Here is a 22386-nt window from a genome sequence, read left to right as displayed (position 1 = left end):
GTCGGGGGAACACTAGGAAGCAGAATCTCTAAGGTCTGCCACCCTCCTTTGAGTAGAATACTCTCAGGACATCTAAAATGTCACCAGAATTTGCAAGGTGTGCCCCAGCATGTGAAATTGTTGTCACTTGAGAGGTGTGAGACCGTATGATGAGAGAGTTATAAGTGAATAATGACAGGTCCAATTGAAAGTCCAGTGGGATATGAAGGTTCGCATTGCTCCATTAATCAGGCGAGCCTCTTGCCGAAGCTACCACAGGTTAGAGACCCAGTACAGACCCCTCCGGCCATATATTCTACTTGCATCCTGTTACCTTCTCTTACAGGCTCACCTTCTCTGTAAGCTTCCTCTTCCAGCATCTCCTGCTGGCTCCCACCTACTTCTAATGCTCTACTGCCTGTTCCTCATTTCCTGAGCCCATCTTTATCCCCCATCCCACCTTCACACATGTGTCAGTCAGGGTGCGGCCATGGAGCACCGTCGTCTTTCACTGACAGTGGGGGGTTTACCAAGATAAGCATGTGCTCAAAACTGTTCATTAAACAAATGCTCCTGAGTTCTTTGTCTTCTGCATCACAAGCAGGCCCATTACAACACATGCTCTTCCTTCACCCTTCCTGCTCCCCTATTCCCAATTTAGCTTCTCTGGCATCCAGTTCTCTCTTAATCCTGACCTGCCGCCATGTTCCCAGAGTGACCGCCTTTGTAAGGGAATTTCTCAGTGATCCTTTTCTTCTTAGGTTCACCGTTCAAACCCTTAACTCTGATGTTTCCAAGATGGACTCAAAAGTCCTCTCACTGTCATGTATAGGAGATTGTCGTTCATTTGTGTTAACCCAGAGACCCTTCCTCTCCCAAGGAAAGACACGTCTAAGAGAATTTTGCTAAGCAAGAACAATCGCTCCAAAGGTGGAAACATAGTTACAGTAGGCTTTATTTATTTCTTATTTTTGAGATGGTAATTTTGCCTTCCCACTTCACTGCTGCTAAACTAATCAGTCACTTCAGTTCCTGCAGTATAAGAAAAAAAAAACCAGAATCAAAAAGTTCTAAGTGAAAATATACTAGCTCAATTACATACTGAAGGAAAGTTGAGGTATCTTGACGTCCTTGGGAAACTGAGATGTTTGGTGATAGCTACAACCAAATATGGTAGGTTTCCTTCCCCTCCCCTCCCTTCCCTATACCCCCTCCCTCTCCTACTCTCTTCCCTTCCCTTCCCTTCCCTTCCCTCCCCTCCCTTCCCTCTACCCCCTCCTTCTCTTACTCTCCTCTCCTCCATTCCCTTCCCTTTCCTTCCCTCCCCTCCCCTCCCTTCTTTTCTCTCCCTCCCTCCCTCTTTTGGAGGTTGGATTTGGAAAGACGCCCTTCATCTTTTAGAGAAGTTTTCAGTTGATAGGGTAATTGAGCAGAAGGTAGACATTTTCTATACATCCCACCCCAGCGACCGTATCCTCTACCTGAAGAGGACGTTAGCACCGCTGATGTTCAAGCATTAAGGCATCATTATCATCTAGGGTACTGTATCCACTGAAGTTCAGCCTCAGTGTTGTACACTGTGTGAATGTGGACAGATGTATAATGGCCGATGTCTGTCGTTATAATACAATGCAGAATAACCTGACTGCCCATCAAGTCCTCTGTGCTCTGCTAGTTTATCCCTCCCTCCCCAGCTGTGTACACTGGTCCCCTTTACCTAGATTGTCTGGTTGAATTATACATTATGTAGCTTTTCACGCTAACTTACCTTTCACCCAGTAATAAGCAATTAAGTTTCTCTTCTGTCTTCCCATGGCTTGATAGCCGATGGTCTGTCTGGGGCTGACTGATATCCCATTGTCTGCATATACAACTGCTTATCCCTCTACTCACTTGCTAAGGAACATTTTAGTTGCTTCCAGACTCTGGCAAGTGTGAATAAACAGCCATGGGTAGGTTTTAGTGTCAAGTTAGATTTCAGTTCGTTTGAGGAAATAACAAGGAGCATGTGTTGGACAGTGTGCTTAGAATATGCTTCCTGCCATCCAAAGTTAGCTGTGTTTTCTGCCAGCAATGAAGGAGATTTCTGCATTCCATTTCTCTGCCTACAGTGGATTCTACTGGCCTTTCCAGTAAACATATAGCAGTATTTCATTGTGATACCTTATCTTTAAACTGAGAATAATACAAAATCAGCGAGTTGTTCTAATAACAAAATGCAATAGCGTGCACAAACATATAGCACACACTAGTTTCTCTGTTTTCTTTTCAGCTAAACTTACATGAACTCCTTCCCCAGGTTTAGTGATACCACACACGCTGGGGCCCCCCGATGGTATACATTGTTGGATGCCCCATAGGCCTAGCAAGAAGATCCATTCATGGAGAAGATGATGGATCGTCCATTTGTATTCCATTCCTAACAGTCACGAGCCAAAGCTAATATAATTATTGGGTAAGACTAAACAGTGCTTAAATATAACTCACTGATGAGTAAGATAGTTATGGCCTTAAACACAAAGTTAGACTTGTTCTCTTAAAACGGTCCATGGCACATTTTCTCTCGCTAACTGCAGTGCAGCAGCAAGAGCAATTAATAATAACTATGCTTCGTGCTTATGAGAACACACATCCTCCGGCCAGACTGCTAGGTGGGTTTGAATTATGGCTGCACCATTTATCAACTGAGTAACTGAGCCATTATTTAAATTCTCTGAAATTCTATTATCTCTAAAAATGTATATAAGAACAGTAATTGGCTGGAGTCTTATTAGGATGACCAAGTAAGTTTTTTTTAATGTCCAGTACTTATGGCAGTACTAGGCATATAGAGACTGCTGTATCAGGACAGCACTTTTTGTCCTTGTACCTTAGAGGGAGAGTGTAGGTTCAAGATAACACCCATACTACCCAGAGCAGGTAAAGATTGGTCTCGGACTGAAGGACAATCTTGTTACTTACTCTGGACTCATAAAAGTAAAGCCAAATAAACAACTTTTATAGTCTTAGTAGCCATATTCATTGACGGGCACTCAGTTACAGTTTTTTTAAACATCAGTATTTTCCTAGCTGTATTGCATACTAATTTTCATGTGTTGGAAGTGTGGGGAGCACTGTCCACTCAGATGATTGAGGTAAGCATTTGGCATATGGTCTGCCCATTCTGGACTTTGGTTCCAGCACAAGTCTAGCCATGTTTATGAACATTGTGTGTGTGTGTGTGTGTGTGTGTGTGTGTGTGTGTGTGTGTGTGTAACAGAAAAACATAAGCAGAACCAAAGGCGATCAACTAATATGGCTTTCATAAATAACCAAATAGTAGACATATCCTTGGGTCAAGAGAAGAATAAGAAATTTGATGAGTCTATTGTATGGATTGTAACATGACGTAAGCAGTGTCCCCTCGGTGAGGAGGTAGAGCTATAAAAGTTTTAAGTGTGCAGCCTTGATTGCTATCAGTCTAAGTAGACGTTAATGTAGTATCCAAAAAGCTGAAAATGTTCTGTTCATAGTTCTGTAGATGATATGATATAGATGATATAGATGATATAGATGATATAGATGATGATATAGATGATATAGGTGATATAGATGATATAGATGATATAGATGATGAGATAGATGATGATATAGATGATATAGATGATGATATAGATGACATAGATGATATAGATGATGATATAGATGATATAGGTGATATAGATGATATAGGTGATATAGGTGATGATATAGCTGATATAGCGCTGCACTTGGCTGCATGGACACTGGATGGAGAGATTGCTAGGGAGTTACGGAGAAGAACGTGATATTCCTGTACAGTGTATCTGATAATCCTAGAACATGGTGGAAACTTAAGAGGAGAGTCTTGTTGTGCTGTGCTTGTTTTATGGGGCATAAGGACTGGGAACAGATACGTTAACAAAATGGCAGCTCTGTCAATTATTCTATCCACTTAAGAAAAAGAGAAAGGAGGTGACTAAACAGAACAAAGACCATGGATGTCTGACCATCTGAGGCATCTCCCCTAAGGATTATTTGAGACAACTGATACTTTGGTGACTCTGGACGCTTGTGGCCTGATGCTTTTGAAAAGGTCAGTTAATTCTCTTAGGAGGTAGGAAGCTAAAAGACTGGCATGATAGCAACTAGAGATGTTCATTACTCACAAAGGGAAGTGAGTGGAAATGAATTCCTTTTCTGTCTTATTTGGGATGTGATCATCTGAAAAGCACAGTCCCTGGGCGCCTTCCTTTATCACTGTTTTTCATGTGTAAGACAGTGTGTGCGTGTCTCATGCCGACAGACAAGCAACCTGCCCTTTCTTTCCAGCCATAGCAGCATCTTAGTTAGCAGATAATCTGCCTCATTAATGAAAATCAGAAGCAGCATGGAATATTTTGTGCATAATTAATTATCTTGGCAAGAAGATTTATGAATGTAATTTTTCTCAATTGTTCCAATCAGACATAAGTGAGGCAAACAAATATACTAAAACTGAGTTATTCGTGGCCTCTTTATGCAAGGCAATGCCAAGGGCATCTAGAGAATTAAGACAGGGGGCAGGTCTACCCAGGGTGTACCAATATATATATTTGTGTATGTTTTTGCAAGGAGGGGAGAGTAACAGAGTTTTTGGGGACAGCACAGCCATTATGAGATCCCATATTCCCTATTAGCTACAGAGATGGCTTCTGAGATACCCTGTAAATGTGTGGCTTCGATGTGATCTTGTGCCTATGAGACACTTCCAACATTTGCTTATTTGTGTGTCTTCCGGCACATGCTGCTGCCTCCTCATTTACCGAAGAGTCCGAATGAATGGCCAACGTAAGTTATTATGAGACAGCGTAGACGGAGTTAAGAAGCTTAAATTTTTTTCTTTAAGTACATTTTTCTAATATAGTCTTCTGTAAGGCAAAAATAGGCGGGAGCGAGGGAGAGTTATAATTAGCTCAGTGATACTGGAATCTGGGAGTTTGGTCCAATAGCAGACATAAATATCAATCCATATGTAGCTTAAAACTATCATAGAATTTTATTTTGGCACACTGGATGTGCCTGGAATTCTTCTTTAATTCCTTGTTAGCAGGAAATGCAAAGTATCTTAATGTTTACAGGAGGAGCTTGGCATTCTGAAAGCGCTAGACGCTTGCTGACTAGAGTGAGTGCTGATTGTCATTGCTTCAGCCTGGTCAAGGGCCACAGCACAGGGGCTCTGGGGCAGAGGGCACGGATACCTTTCTAGGCTTTTATACTCACCAGCAAGGCTATTAGCCTCTATGTGCTATTTTTTCTTTGTGTGAAATGAGGCTAATAATGGGAGCTATCTATTCACTTGTTATAAAAATAAAGACATAATTATGTATGTAAATATGTGGAATGCATAATGCTTACTAGAGCACTACTTGATATCTAGATGTTCAGTAAATCTTCAAGCGTTCACTGTATGTCATTTTCGAGCTGTAGCAAGAGCTGGCGTGAAGCTGCACTTTATCCAGACCCCAGCTCATGTCTAACCTGCTAGATGAGTTAGCCTCACTCTATGTGCGAGAGAACAGAAGCAGCTGGGTATCTGGCCTAGTTCAAACATCACCCTTCTCTGCAAAGTAGTTAAAAATCAACTTCTGTTGCTGTGAAGAGACACCGCAACCAGAGGAACTTATACAAGGAAGCATTTAACTGGGGCTCGCTTACAGCTTCAGATAGTGAGTCCATGACCATTAGGGTAGGGGATGATGACCGCAGGCAGGAAGCATGCTGGAGCAGTAGGTGAGAGCCTACATCTGATTCATAGGAACTAGAAGGGGCGGAGAGCTGGCCCTGGCCTTGGCTTTTGAAACCTCAAAGCCCATCCCAGGTGACATGACTCCTTCAACAAGACCACACCTCCTAATCCTTCACCTACTGGGAAGGAAACTCCGAATATATGGGCCAATGGAGGGGGGTGGTATTCTCATTCAAACTAGCAAAATCTCTTTAACTCTGCCTTTTAGCTATTTCTTTAGCACAGTTATACTTGTTACGTTTGACCACATGCTCATTAGACTCATTCTTGTCACCTGTATAGATTACCCATATTCAGCCCTGCTGCAAAATATTAAAAAAATCCCAGAAATAAATAGTCCATACAATTTAAATAACATTTTTTACAATGTATTATTATAGTAGTTCCATTTGGGGTGTGCATATTTTCAATGGGGAAGTTCTTCTAACAACTTGTGTTAGAACTAAAGCTGTGTATGAAATCCACCAAGTTGTCTGGCTTAGGAGTAGGGATGGTGATGTGAGAGAGTCAAGCTGTGGTCTTAGTCCTAGTGCCTGTCTCTCTGTCTCCACACAGGAGTAGAGTTGGTCCAGATCTCCAGGACCCTAAGAGTGTGTCTTAGTTCATTACTGTTGCTGTGATGAACACCATGAGGAAAACAACTTGGGGGGTGGGGGATTTATGTGGCTTACACTTCCATATCACTGTTCATCATCGAAATAAATCAGGGCAAGAACCCAAAATAGGGTAGGAACTTGGAGGCAGGAGCTGATGCAGAGGCCATGGAGGGATTCTGCTTATTGATATGCTCCCCATGGCTTGCTCAGCCTGCTTTAAAACCCAGGACCACCAGCCCAGGAATGGTACTACCTAAAATGGGCTGGGCACTCTCCCATCAATCACTAATTAATAAAATGCCCTACAGGCTTGCCTGTAAGAAAGAAGACATTTTTTAAATGGGGTTCTCTCCTATCAGATGATGTTAACTCGGGTCACGTTGACATAAACTATCCAACACAAAGTGGAACTAAGTTGTGTCTGGAATACTTTGCCTTAGGTAGCTTTGGCACTGTGATTCGTATTGTATAGGACTCCATCCTCTTTCTTGAATAAAGAGGTTTTTCCATTGCTCTGAATTTCCCCACAATGAACTAGAGGTATCATTGAAAATAAAATTCAGGTCTAGAGACTTTTTAATTCACCGGACTATGCAGCTTTCTGCTAGCAATTAGGTGTAGTTAAAGAGCCTGCCCAAAACCTAAAACAAAAACAAACAATCCCACAATTTGAGGGCAATATTGAAAAGGAAAGAGCCCTTAGTATCATTATACTTGGAATACAGATGCCAGAGGGCATTATATGCTAATATAAACACAATAATTAAGTAGATGGCTTTTTAAATGTACATTTTAAATAGGAAGATTATCTGTGAGGGTATTTATAAAGTAACCAGTTTTTCTCCTGACAAATGGTTCCAGCCGCCTGCCTGCCACCTGTCACCAGATGCCTAGGATTTGAGAATCTGGGGAGACAGTGATACTTTCCTGCTGACTTCAGTAATTTGAGAAAGGCTTACAAATTCTGCAAAAGAATGTGACTATTGTCCTTCTCAAACTTGAAACTAGGCCCCCAGATAATAGGCTAAAAAATTGTATCAATTCAAAAATGTTTCTAAAAATAGAAACAAAGTACAAAATTTTGGCAACATTAAAAGATGACATTGCAACAAATCTAGTTTTTAACTTAATAATTAGCTTCACAGAGATTCCATAATCAGGCACAACTGGGACAAAGTGGTTTAGACTGTCCCACTCTGCATGTGGACAGGTTTTAGTTATAGCCAAAGGAAAAGGTGACCTGGGCAAAGAGCAAGTATGTTCTACAGAGATGTCTGGACTGATTGCTCATAACTGTTTTTCTTTGAAGGTGGTTGAATGGTTGGCTTCTTGAGGTTGACTGAAACACCACCCCTTGTGACAAGTGTAGGTCAGCCTGTTTGCACATCTCGCTACTATCCTCTATGTATTGAAAAGCCAGTTGAGACCAGATGACTCAGGTGCACAGCAGCAATCCAGCTCTCGAGTCCTGTGGTACAGAATCAGCAATCTGGCTCTGCTGCCTAGTCTAGTGTACGTTCCCACCTGATGTGACAGGTGGGTTTCTCACGTCTTCTTATCGCCTCGTTAAGCACCACAGCACATTTGACCAGATTGCCTAATGCAAGATAAAGACAACTGTTTCCTCTGCTCTAAGCAAAAGAAAGTAGAATCAAAGTAGACATTGGAACTGTGACACCGGCTATAATTGCAAACATGTTGGTGTTTATGGTAATTGGATGGAAGACTGTCAAAAATGCTTGGGCCGAGGAAGATAAAAAACAAAACAAAACAAAACAAAAAACCCCACAGAAAACCTGATGCCCTTTTTATTCTTTGCCAATCTCTTTCTTTCCTTTTTCTTTTGTCTGAACAGTAGCTGGTTCTGTGCCAAGAACTGTTCTGTACAAGGAAGAGAAAACCAAAGTAATTTGAAGAGATCATTATTTTTTAAATGTGTTTCTGTTAAGATGGTTAGAATGCTTTCTTTCTTTCTTTCTTTTTCCTAGCTCGCCTTGCCTAGAATAGTTTTAAATAAAGGTAAAAACTAAACCTCATCTCAGTTTCTAGAACAAATTGCTGAAAAGAGAAGCAGGTTGCTTGTGGCAGTCTGGGGCAGGGTTTCTGGCTTCCACAGCCCTTCATCTTTTTTGCTTCCAGACTTTTTGTCTTTGACCTTTACAGGACACTCTATGCTTCTTATATCCTCTGTGTTTTAAACCGTGTATCATTCACAAAAATAGAAGTCTTAGTTTGAGTGCTATCGACCACCTCTGCCCATGACTGGTTTCTGACGGCTTGACACAAATGCTTCCACTGTCCTCTCTAAGTGCAGTTTCTGTTGTGCCCCCGATGGTGCTGTCATGTTCCAACAGATCCTATGGTTGCAGCCTTGTCTTACTGTTTTAATGTTAAGAATGTTCGTAGACATGGACTTCTCCAGAATCCTTTGTTTCAACATTAGGGTGTGATGGGGAGAAAGATAAATACTGGAACAGAAAACATGGAATCCGACCAGGGAGGGCATTACTGCCCCCAACCCTCCTTGCTGGTTGCATGAACTTGGGCAAGTGATTCACCCTTGTTCCTTGGTTTCCTCATTGGCTGTCTCAGTTGCAGGAAGAGGGTGGACAATGGCTGAGGTAACATTATAAGGTGCACAGAGCAGTGCCTGTTGCCTCTGAGAAGCTCACCATCATCTTTTTCTTTGTTTATTTCTTTTAGTAGGCATGGTTGAGGTAGAATGTGCAACTGATAAGCCCTTCCTTGTCCAAGGCTAGCACACAGCAGTCTTCAACTTCCTGTTTAGTTCTTAGTCTGGTTCACCCCTCCCTTCAATTCTTACATACCCTCAGTTCCCCACACTGAAACGAACCAAACCTCTTCCAGTAAAAAAAAAAATAGTTTTTAATAAGCTGAAGTGAATAGTTCTGCCGTGTCTGCAGAGGCATCTAAAACCACCTTCCAACACTTAGCTGATGAGATCAGTCAACATCTGCAAAAGGCTCCTTAGATCTTCACCCCAACCTGGACGTCCTTGAGTGTGTGCTACTAATACCTCACTCCACCCTTCTCTTGGCTCTGCTGTGTAAATTCTCCTTAATTAAATCTGAGTCAGTCTTCAAATTTACACTTAACAACTAAAGATATTCTGAGTTCCGTTGACTAACAGCCAGCCAAATAAAATATAATGCAATGGATATATGTGGTTTTAAATATCCCAGTGGTTAGAAGTGTAAAAAGGAGAAATATTTAAAAAGTAGAAAGCCACATAACAAGTAAAACATTATCTATCTATCTATCTATCTATCTATCTATCTATCTATCTATCTATCTATTATTTACCTCAGCATATCCAAACATATAATTTTGATAGATGATGAGTACTAATATTGCTAGTGAGATTATTTGCTCTTTTTAAAATATCCAAAGACCATATTCTCTGATGTGCAGTTCACACGTACAGCCCTTTTCAGGTTAGACTAATCGTAGCCCAGTCAGTGTGCTATGGTGGCTATTCTCCTGAGCAGTGCAAGTCTACTTGACAGAATTTTTCTGCCAGTTTTCTTAAACTTTAGAAATAATTCTTGATTTTTATTAACATCCCATTTTTTCTTCCCTCCCTCTCTCCCACTTTTCTTCCCTCCTTTCCTTCTATCCTCTCTCTCTCTCTCTCCCCATCCATTCGTCTTCCTTCCTTTCTTCTTATCTTCCTTTCTTCTTTGTATCTTTATTGACCCACTTCTCTCTGTCTTCACCCTCAGCCACCCAAAGATGTCTCAGCCACCCAAAAGATCTGCCCCATATCTCCTCTGACTGAATCCTGTCTCCTCTAAAGACCTAGAACCCATGCCAACCAACAGAGTGATTGTAAGTTCATGAGTTGAGTCAGGCTGGATGGTAAGGACAGAGACAGGCAAGGGAAAGTTTTCATTTCTCCCCTACCCTATTGATTGATACACAGATCCAATTTCCAGTGACCTCTCTGAATGTTTTCTGTTCTCTCTTCCTCCCCACATGCCTCCTTTTGTGGCAGTATTCTGCAGAAGGGTTCACTGGCTGGACTCATCACTCAAGCTTTTTGGATGGCAACTGGTGCAATTTAAAGGCTTATAAAAAGAACCCTTGGAATAGCCGTGCAGCTGTCTGTAGTAACTGCTTGTGGGATGTAGTGAGTGACTGACTGGGTATCAGAGCACTGTGGTGGATACTCTTGTGGTTATTTTGTGTCTTATTTTAGCTGGAGAAGGACTCTGAGCCCATTTGTGTGCAGCTCAATAGCACAGGTGGTAAACCTAATCTATGAGGCCGCTCATGTGGCTGAGTGCCTCATGGTAAGATATAACTGGCTAATGACGATCTACTTTAAGCATTCATACTAGTTTGTGTTTTTTCCTGAAGTGTATCTGGTCAGAAAAAAAGGGGTCGTGTGTCTTGAAAGGCAGAACAAAATATACTGACTATCGCCATAGTTTTCTACTTCCAAGGCACTGCTTGGTAGGAGTACTAGCTTTTGAAGGGTGAAATAGTGTCAGTCAAATCTACAGGATGAAGTCAGTCAACACTATTTACAAATCAAAACCAGCTGTTGTAACAGTGTAGACCTTCAATCCCAGCACTTGGGGAGCAGAGGAAGGCAGAACTCTGTGAGGTGGAAGCCCACCTGGTCTATGTGCCAAGGTCCAGGGCCAGCCTTTCCATATCTAACTATATGGTAAGATCTATATCCACAAAAGAAGGAGGAGGAGAAGGAGGAGGAAGAGGAAGAGGAAGAGGAGGAGGAAGAGGAGGAGGAGGAAAGACCAAAGGAAAGAAAGAATAAAGAAAGAAAGAAAGAAAGGAAGGAAGGAAGAAAGAAAGAAATCACAGAATCTCTCTCCCTCCCTTCTAGATTTCATCATCTCTGACATGTGTTAGATGACAAATTTTTGACTCACAAATTAAATAGGATTATCTGAGGCCCTGGGCTTCTCACCTGTTTAGGGAGATTAAGGAACACCTGCTTCCTCCTTTGTTTCATTCACTCAGCATTCATATTAGCTGGCCCACAATAAAACATTCTTGAGAAGTCTACCCCCACCCCAACTTTAGCTAGGAATAGAAAACACTCACTTCTAGTCCTCAACAACTAAGTAATCTCCGGGAGATACTTATATTTATGCTCTCTTTGAGGAAAACTCCCTAATCACTCCTCTGGTCACATTTTTGTAAGCACTCACTGGTACTGTTGAAAGAAACTATTTTACATAAAAGTAAAAAAAAATTTAGTGCTCTTCATTAAGTGCCCTCTGTGGGTTCTTATATGTATATTGTACTTATCTAGTTTTAATTGGATACCAGAAAAAATGGCTTCAAGGAATAATAAATATATAAAAATACTATATACATGTTTATATAACGTGAAATATGTATCACATACATTACCAATATTATGAAGAAGATTAATTTCACATGACAATAGCTACAGGGTAAATGTGGGATTTTTGTTTGCACTGATAAAGGGCAAACGTTTTGGTAAGCTGGAGAAACCCTGTTGCTTCATAACTTATTCCCTATTCTGTGCTGGGAAAACACTGAGTTAGTTCAGACCTTCTGCTCCCAAGATCAGCTGCCACACCAGCTCCCTCATGGCCCACAGGCATTTTAAGGCATTCTATTAGGGTGAACCTAGTCTACTGTTGCCATCTGCGGAGTGTGAGGCACATTTTCAGTTTGGAACTTTAGACCTGACACCCTTTCCTCAGCCGCCTGTTTCATGCATTCTTTCCTGTTACAGGAGCTGGAAGAAGGCCCATGACTGTGCAGACAAGATAACTAAGGCCTCAGAAAGACACAGTATGACTCTTGGCTAAGCCCACCATTTGGAGCAGGCTGCCAATTTTCATCTTTGAGGTTGGCAACAATATCCCCAGATAACAGGGCTGAAAGACTGTAGGTTACATGAGCATAGTGGTGGGGCACAGCGGAAGAGCATGGATTTTGGAATTATGTACACTTGGGGCAGATCCTTCCTCTGCTGTTACCATCTGTCTCTAGATAAACTGCTTCAGCTCTCCAAATTCATTTGCTTCTTCTGTGCGTTCATCTGATTATATTGCTCTTGTTGTGGGCTTACTGAGAAAAACGAAGGTGCTCTCAAACAAACTGGCAACATATCTACGTTATAGCACACTCTCTTACAAATTAGTCATTCTGATATGATTCAGGGATAATACTATACAGAAGCAGATAGTACACATCTAGCTGCAATTCATTTTATGGCTATCAAGGTTCTTGTGTTCAGGAGTCAAGTCAAAAGTCTCGCATGAAGTTATAATGTCTCCTAAAATTCAGTCTCGCTAAAAATGCAACCCTACAGGCTTAACGGCAAAATGCTTGTTTTGTTTGTATGAGATCCTGGGTTCAATGTCAGCATTTCTCCAAACTTAATCAATTAAAAAAATTAAAGTAAATATTTACTGCTGCATTCAAGTTTCACCACAAAATTTGGTTGTTTTGATATGGTGTGTCGCGTACCCTATACATGTATCTGGTATCTGAGTCCTATTCTTACAATGTCAGTGGAGTTTAACAACGGTTCCATTTCATTTCTCAGTACAGATTTCTGCCAGTGACTAAAAGTGAAGTACTTTTGTATTTTCTTTTTGTATACTAGAAAACATGATTCCACATACACTGTTCAATATCTTTAACTGGGTCTGTGTAACCATACCCAGATTCGTGTTTATATATAGAAAGAAACTTCTATTGAAAAGAAATCGAGATGTATGGACTGCATGGGATATATTGTTGCTTTCTGAGAAAATGCTGATTCATTTCCTCATGCCTTATAAATCCACTGAGCTGCCAAGGGAGCCGAGCCCTGTACTCTTATCTGATTTATTTCATCTATTTTTCCTTAAGCATTGAGAGGCTGAAATAAGAGAACATTAAAGACCTGGATGATAGTAACATCCTATATAAATCATTGTATGTAGAAATACATTGAAATACTTTGTTTTGAAAGGTACTACTATGTCTGAGTTCAAATCCTCTATCCCAATCGTTTAAATATTGGTTCTTTCTTCTCACCTCTTTCCCAGGTTTCTTGTTGGTTTCAGAAAACAATAAGAGATCTGCAGGAACAGAGTCTGGGTTCATCCCTTTCAGACAACAAAGAGTTAATCCGTAAGCACGAGGACCTGACCATCAAAGCAAAGGTAAGATACATTATGGTTAGTGGGAAGTGCAAATGGGATTGCTCTTGAAATAGGCTTGAATCATTTATAGGGGACAAAAAAATGAACAATCCACTGTTTGCATAGAAATGATTGCTAGAGCATTAGGTAATGACACGACCCAGTAACTTCTAGACAACAGTAAGGCAACAGCTTGTACACACACACACACACACACACACACACACACACACACACACACACACATTCACATACTTATTCACAGACATCTACATACATACTCACATGTCATAATGATCACAGACCCCTAAGAAGTTTATCTTTTTCATTTTTTTAATGATTTGACTGAAACAAATCAGAAACTTGGGTATAGAGAGTGTCCTCATCAAAGTTACATCTTATCCCAGGCAGAGGTGGAATTCAATTCTGTCCAATCCAAGGCCCCAGTTCTTCAGTATTAAGCTTCACGATATTTCTGCAGGTTGTTTCTTTGCTGGTGCGATGGTTTTGTTTGGTTGTTTTCTGCACATTGTACTGTCACCTTGCTGGTTTCCCCACTTGCTTCACATTCCTCTGTTTCCTGAGAAAGTGGCTCCCAGCCAGGCATCATTTGCAGGTGGTCTGTAGAGAACTAATGGGAATTACACCTAGAACATCATAGGTGATTAGTAACACGTTAAGTGAGGTCATGAAAGCTGTGAAACACTTATTAGTTGGTGGCTGAAAGCAAGGAAGAACAACCATCTACTCATTTGAGACTTGATGGAAGGCTTGCAGGGCTAGATTTATTTAATTAGGGTTAAAGATTCTAAGGACATGATATTCTTAGTTTCATGTGACCTTCTTGATGTGGTTGAATGCCACAAGTATATTGTAGGCCTTCAAAAGTCTAGTCTCAATGTTTAAGTGACTGTTAAAACGTGCAGTTGTGAAAGACAATTTACCCTGTAATGACTGCTCATATAAAACATTTTCAGCTTTACTTGCATATTAAGGCTTTTCATTGAAGTAATATAGCAATTTATTCTATATGTATCAAACTCACACTTTATCAGTGAGAATGAACCAGGAATGATTCAAGTTGCATAGGATACCTACTTTTAAAATCACACGAACAAAGCCATCATGCTCACATAAGTTAGAGGTACTTGGAGTTTAGTGACTGTGCATATAAAGTTATGAGAGTTCTTTAGCCTGGAATATTTGTTCACATATGACTTTGGTTCTAAGAGTGTACTGCGTCTGGGGTTGTTCACAGTTCACATTTGAAACTACAGAGTATATGAAAAGAAAAGGGTCATGAACTTGCTGTGTCAGAAACCTAGATGAACACATTTGTTTCTTTTCACGATTGTCAGAATTATTTGAATAAGAATGAGACAAGCTGCAGCAATGTCAAAGCAGTAATTTGCCAGATATTCCCACTTTCCTTGAAAGCCTTGGTGGAGGTGAATATTCTAACTTAATTACTAACATTAACTCTGGTCACATGTGTGTGTGTGTGTGTGTGTGTGTGTGTGTGTGTGTGTATACTATATATGTATGTATATACAATATATATACATATACATACACATGCACACACATATATATACAATACACACACATACAATACACACACACACACACACACACACACATATATATATATATATATATATATATATATATATATATATATACCCTACAAGAATCACTGTATGGATAAGATCATATCCAACAGGGCTGGAGAAGCAGTGTTGGCTGTGAGTCAAGCCACTGCAAGGCCACAGGATTGAAAGAGAAGCTATAGGGTTGAGTCCAGCTTCTGAACTAAGAGGTCATGACTGGTTCCAGATGAAGGAACGGGTGACTGAAAGGATGGCAGTTGAAGACAAGTGATCATAAGGTCAGACAGAAGAAGATCTGAGTAGAGAGTGTCTACAATGTAGACTAGCCAAGTGGAAACCTCTGGGGCAGCTGAGGGTTCTACACTCTGGCCAGTTAGCCACCATCCACTGCACAAAGAAACTTTTCTGAAGAGGTCTGAGAACTGTACCAATCTATAGGTAGTAAGATACACATTTAGAGGGAAGTTTGATACTCTACCACTTTATAAAATATTTATTCTTGGTGCTTGTAAGCTCTCCCATAATAAGTAAAATCTGGTTTTCCTTCTTCCTTTTTTTTTTTAAATAAAAAGAATCCTCAGCCATAAGCTTTGTCTTATTCCTCAGCTAGCTCGTAATTTACTTAACCCATTCAAACTAGTCTGTGTCTTCCACATAGTTTGTTACCTCTCCTCAGCTTCATGTGCCAAAGTCCGGGGCGAATCTCCTCCGTATCCTTTCCTGAGTTCGTCTATGTGGCTGGTTACCTCTGCTGAACTCCCATGCTTCTGACCTCCTCTCTGCTCCTGGGTGAATCTCTTGGGCCTCTCACTGAGCTGAAGTGGGTTGTATCTCTGTACATCAGAAATCAAAATGAAAATACAGCAAAACGGGGTTTATGTTCCTGCGGTGTCATTCAGAACATTGGGTACACGTTGCTTCTCCATGCTTCATTTTCATAGGCACCTGGAAAGAGGAAACTTAGGAATTTTGGAGAAAATTCTTGTGCAAACAATTACCTATGGAGCAGTAGTCCCAATCTGTTGTTTGCTTTTCTCTCCTTCGGCCAGACTTTTGGGTGGTTTTCAATAATCTCATTCCTTTGAGAAAAAATTCAATTTTTATATGTTCCAAATTGGATGCAGCACACTGCATTCGGACCCTTGTTTGCGTGGAGGTGTGTGGAGAGGGATGGGAAGTCGCTTTCAAAGAGATGTGATCAGAAATAAGGCATCGAGTGGGGATCATTACTGAAACTCACGTAAGTAATCAGGTTTACAGGACCTGCGCTTCTCACAGCGAGACTGGCCAGCAAGTCTTTTCTAAATAAGCTGTAAAAATGTCTCCATTGTTTCTTGCTGAAATACATTCAAATGAAGAAATGGGGTAACTTCCACAGCTCTCGGTTAGGTTTCAGAGTGCATTGAAATAGTTGAGCTGAACCTTGAAATATGAGTCCTTGTTTTAGCTATGCCATCTTTAATTTTCTATTCATGCATATAACTGAAAGGGGAATAGCAAACGTGGATGGTTTTAAATCCCCCTTGAATAGCACCGTACGTTAACTTGATGTCTTAAGGCTTAATTGCAACTTAGAGGTCAGAATCAGTTTCATGTTCCAATCTGGGCCCCCATGTTGTCAACCTTCCCTTCAGTTCAGCCCTTTGCAGTTGGTGAGGTGTGGAGTATTGGGACCCAGGCTTCTCAGCACTGGCTACTCACAGAGTCCTGAGAAATTCTGGAAGACTGTTGGCATCTGGATCTCATTGCCAGAGAATCTGTGTAGTTGTTTTGGGTACATAAGGCTTAAAAAATAGAAACAGAAATAACTCACTGTCAAGCTTAAAATATTAGAGTTTTAAATTTAAAAAACATAAAACAACAAAATAACAACAACAATAAGAGAGTTTGGGCTCCTCTAAAGCCTCAAAGGTCTCAGGGGCTGCAGAGGTGGCTCAGTGGTTAAGAGCACTTACTTCTCTTGTAGAGGACTAGGGTCCAGTTGCCAGCACCCACTTGGCAACTTACAACTGTTGATAACTCTAGTGCCGGGGTATTCAGTGCAATCTCCCTGCATTGCATTTATGTGATGCACTTACAAACGTGCAAGCAAAATACCCATACGCCCATCTACATAAAATCAAAATAAACAAAACCTTAAAAAAAACTTCAAAGTTATGGCATCCGCAAGCCCACTATTCCACCTAGACATAAAAGGTTTTGGCTGGAGTCCAGTATTACCTGTTTCTTGGTTTTTTTGGTTTGTTTGCTGTTTTGTTTCTTTGGAAAAGACACATACACCCAAGAACTTCCCACAAAACACGCTGTTCCCCTTTAATGATGAATACGCCTCATCTTCCTACCTGTTCATATTTTGTACCAGTGAGTAAGCATCAGCGTTTGAGAGCCAATGGGCAATGAGATGCCCTCCAAACAAGGGAATCTGCTCCGTGGTAGAGATTGCGCTGTAGGCAGTCAGCATGAGGGCAGATGAGAAGGGAGTCTAGAAATACTTCTGGAGTGCAGTGAGGAGAGAAGTGGCTTTAGAGGTAGGTCCTAGTCTCTAGCGATGGAGATTATTAATCTGCATCTTCTAGGGAGACTTACAGCCATGCAACCCAAGAGTCTCTCCCAGATTTTCCATCAAACCTAGAGGTAAAGCCTGTGTGTAACAATTCCCCCATACAAAGTTATACTCATGATAAAATGTACAAGAGACTTAGAGGTTTTATTCATGCATTCCTATACTCTCCTGGTTCAGTGGTGAACCAGGAGAGTGGTGGTACTCACTTACAGATGAGTGTATAATGGCTGTATTATGCATAGTCATGTGTATGTATATATACGTATATGTATATGGTTTTATACATACATACATATATGTGGAAGAGAACAGAAAATAGATGCTCACACAAAATCACGTACATGAATGCTCACAGTAGCAGACAAAGGGTAGAAGTAACTCAGATGTATGGATAAAATAGTGTAGTATATCCTTATAATAAAATATTTCTCAGCCCTAAGAAGTATTACACCACAGTGAGAACAGGCTGGGAGAAGCCAAACATGACAGGTCAGTTTGTGCACATTCATTTATGCAATACATACAGAAGAAGGAAATGCCTAGAGACAGAAAGCAGTGGTTGACTAGGGCTGGGGAGGAGGGCATATTGACTGTTTAATGAGCCTGATTTGTTCTTTGGGGGGCCTTGGAAATTATTGGTGACACACAATGTTGTAAACTTACTAAATGCCACCAAGGGTAAATTTTATAATCCTCTTATTTATTTAAGTGCCATTAAGAATCCATATGCCAAGCATTTTGCTGAACGTAGTTGTATATGAACACATTTAATCCTTAAAACAACCAGACACGTAGGCAGCAATTACTGTCCCGCTTTTACAAAAAAGAGAATAAAAGTGAGTCCAGTTTTTTATTTTAGAGCCTGAGATGGCACCAGAAATATGCATATGTGTTGAATTTTATCTTTATGTCTTATACTTACTTCCAATAAGAAGAAATATATGTATGCACTGACAAACTGTGTGTGGTGTTAATGTTTTTATTTCTTTTATGGTGTTAATTTTCTATGATTAGTTTTGTGTATTTTTTCACAAAATAAAACTGTATTGTTCAATTATAAAGACAGAATGATAAGGAGATTATAAAGAGTCACTTATACTGGCTGTATAGGTGGGAATTATGCATACAAATTATTCAAATCAACTTGCAGGAAATTCTACTTCATTTTCTTGTCTTATAATAGAAAGCTTCAAGGTTGACTTTTCCCCTTTGAATAAAGTTTCTGTGGGACCACAGCACTGGCACTTTTCACAAGATATTCTAATGATATTATTTATAGGAACTTGGGGCTAAGATCATAGAGCTAGTTTATGAAGTCAACCACAACTGGAAAATATTTTTCAATGACTTGGAAAACCAGACCAGCTGATGACTCATGGAAGCTGGTCTTAACCTTGAAGCTGGTGAATGTGAATGCTACTGTACCAAGTCATGGGAGGTAGTGTGTCTGTACAGTTTGCTTCTGAGAACTGTAGAGACCATGTGTACACACACACACAGGCACACACATGTATGTATGAATGTATGTATGGGCATACACACATGTGTGTATGTATGCATGTATGTATGTATATATGTATGTATGTATGGGCACACCCATGTATGCATGTATGAATGTATGTATGTATGTATGAATGTATATATGTATGAGCACACACATATGTATGTATGCATGTATGAATGCATGTATGTATGAATGTATGTATGTATGAGCACACACATATGTATTCATATATGAATGTATGTATGAATGTATGTATGCATACACACATGTATGTATGTATGAATGTATGTATGTATGGGCACACACATGTTTGTATGCATGTATGTATGTATGTAGAATTGCGGTTATATGCTGTTTCTGTTTAACTCACTGGGGAGTCACCTCAGTGACTTCTATACACATTTTATACTCAAGGGGTCCAGTTGCCCAGTGTCCCCCCAACACTCGCCTTTTCTGTTTTGTTTTATCATCCTGTGCATGGAGAGCTAGTTGCTTGAGACTTCTTGCCGTTCTCTAGCAGCTGATGACTTTGTAGCCTTTCCCCATGGTCGTTGTCCATTGTGTACATTGCTTTGAGGAAATTTCCATAAAGTCCCTCTAACCATAGCATCTTTCCATGAGCAAAAGCTTTTAATTTTTATAAAATCCAATTATTTTAAATGCTGGAGCTTATGGTTGTCGTGTGTGTGTGTGTGTGTGTGTGTGTGTGTGTGTGTGTGTGTGTGCGCGCGCGCTATGTCTGCTAAAATCCAAGACCACAAAGATTCCTCCTGGGTTTCCTCTAAGCATGCTATAGCCTTATCTTCTGTATTCAGATCATTATTCTGTATGGCACAGGTTACGGTGTATGGCGTGAGGCAGGGAACGAGCCTCATTCTTTCTCTCTCGTGTGGTTCTCCAGAGTCCCTGCAGTTTAGGAATTGAACAGAACAGTTTTCCTGATTGAATGATCTTGGCGCCTCTCTCAGCGGCTGCAGATGTTGGGTCTTCCTCTGGTTTCTCATCCTCTTCCACTAATCTGCATTTCTGTTACACTGATGTGCCACATCACTTTAATTTGAAAGAAAAAAAATAAATTTGGACGGATAAGGTCTCTTTGTTTCTATTTCAATATTTTTAAAGGCCCTTTTGGCTTTTCTGGTTGCCCTGCACCTTCATGTGAACATTAAGATCAGCCTTCTGCTTCTTCAAGCAACTCCCTGAAGAGCTTGACAGGAATTATTTTGTATCTAAATATTTGGAGGAGTATTAACTGTCTTAATTCCTTTAAATTCCTTATTGTATGTATGGTATGTGCCTGGGTGTTTGTCTGCATGAATGTCTGTTTAACACATGCATGCAGTGTGCACAGAGGCAAGAAGACGGTGTAGGATGCCCTGGAACTGGAGTTACAGATGGGTCATTTGTCACTGTGTAGATGCTGGGAGTCAAACCCAAGTCCTCTGGAAAAGAAGCCAGTGCCCTTAACAACTGAGCCATCTCTCCAGTCCCTAGTATTGCCATCTTCACAATATTGAATTCTGTGGTCCATACTCACATATGGTCTTTTCCTTTATGTATGCGTTTTCTGGATCTCTCTCCCCTTTCAACAATGATAAGTAAATGTCAGTGTACTAGTCTTATACTTTTCCCCATTAAATTTATCCCTGGCTATTTTACTCTTTCTTATTTTACAATAATAGAATTGTCTTCTAGTTCCCTGTTCAGACGGGTCATTGCTGCTCTTTAGAAACACAGTGGATCGGAGCTGGCAGTGCATTAGTTCTGGGAGGCTTTGACTATTCCACTGGATTTTCGTTATGTGAGATCATACCATGGGCAAACCTCCTTTACAATCTGGTATGCATCTGTCTAACTGGGGGGAAAAGACTGCTTTTTCAGAGATCTGTAGGCCAGAGGTTCTCAGACTACAAGAGGATTTGAGGTACACAGCTGAGGATGTGGTCGCCACAGTGTCTGCATTTGGAGTCAACTCCTATGTAGTGCTGGGCTACGAACCACACTTTGGAGGTCAAAGATATAAAGAAAAACACAAACAAAGCAGCAGCAACAGCAACAACACACCAAACCAGTGGAATCAAAGACAATGTAAGTTATTGACTTTCCAAAGACAGTGTGAATTGTAGCCAGTGTTAGAACACACAAGGTGTAAAACATCTGTCTTAGATTGATGCATATGTCTGTGAGTATTTGCCTGTGTGCACATATGCGTACCTTGTGTATGGCATGAAGGGTGACTGCAAAGGTCAGAAGAGGTCATCAGATCTTCTGGAACTGGAGTTATAGACAGTTGGGAGTCACTAAACCCAGGTCCTCTGCAAGAGCAACAAGTGCTCTTGACCACCATGCTACCTTCCCAGCCATGATAATGCAAATCTAACTAGATACTATAAACGGTAATATAAATAGCCTCTGAGGTTACGGACAATATTGTCCATGCTTGGGACTTAGTTTCTTTCTGCCGCTTATTTCTCGTCCCCCTTGGACCCATTACACAGGTGATTGTAGATCAAAAGATAAGCCTTCGAAATTTCTGATTATTCCTTTAAAAATGTAAGGGTAAGGAGTGGGGATGGGCCGGAAGGAGTTGGGGGAGGGGAAAAGCATGATCAGAGCGTGTTTTATGAGTGAAGCTGTGTTATTATCTTCCATAAGTATCACTGAAATGGAACATTTTGTGTGAAGGAACTACTTGTCTATTTCTTCGGTGCCTCATGAGGTGTGGGGCAATATCCGGGATCAAAATAACCAGTTTTCAGGCTGTCCAAATATTTGCTTAGTGTGTCACAAGCGTGTGGAATGCTTTCTTTTCTTCCTGCATATATTAACTCATACATGGAAACTCACTATTGAATCTCTAGCTACTCCCTGGTGTCCTTCACTGAAGATCACAACATTTGTGAAGTTATGACAGAAACAGATTCCTTCCTTAACTCAATCGACATCGTATCTAATGACTGTGAAGAAAACCCTGTGAAATGGAGGAGAATCTGCTCCTTTTACACAGCTCTGTCTGCACTGAAAATCAAATCTGAACTGTCTCAAGGCAAAATTAGCTGCCTTCTCCAAACCTTGAGACACCTGCATCCTTACATCTCAATCCCTCTGTCTTCATTTTAGTGAATGATTAGTTTTACTTGCCTGATTTTTAGATGAACCTCCCAATTATAAGCAGATGTCATTTTTCACAGA

The 22386-nt window shown here is 40.6% G+C and overlaps 1 protein-coding gene across 3 annotated transcripts in view; it reads left to right on the top strand.

Annotated features, from left to right (window-relative positions):
- Ccdc141 (coiled-coil domain containing 141) overlaps positions 1-22386 on the top strand; it is a 160229-nt gene that overhangs the window by 50075 nt on the left and 87768 nt on the right. For all 3 annotated transcript variants that reach the window (XM_087651716.1, NM_001430394.1, XM_087651717.1), the window contains 1 exon segment: positions 13422-13538. In XM_087651716.1, coding sequence (XP_087507842.1) covers positions 13422-13538 — 117 coding nt within the window.

Source organism: Rattus norvegicus, chromosome 3 (assembly GCF_021556685.1).
Source record: "Rattus norvegicus strain SHRSP/BbbUtx chromosome 3, alternate assembly SHRSP_T2T, whole genome shotgun sequence".
In the NCBI taxonomy this organism is placed as follows: domain Eukaryota; kingdom Metazoa; phylum Chordata; class Mammalia; order Rodentia; family Muridae; genus Rattus; species Rattus norvegicus.
The sequence above is the reverse complement of the archived record's forward strand: the minus strand, read 5'-3'. Positions and strand labels throughout refer to the sequence as shown.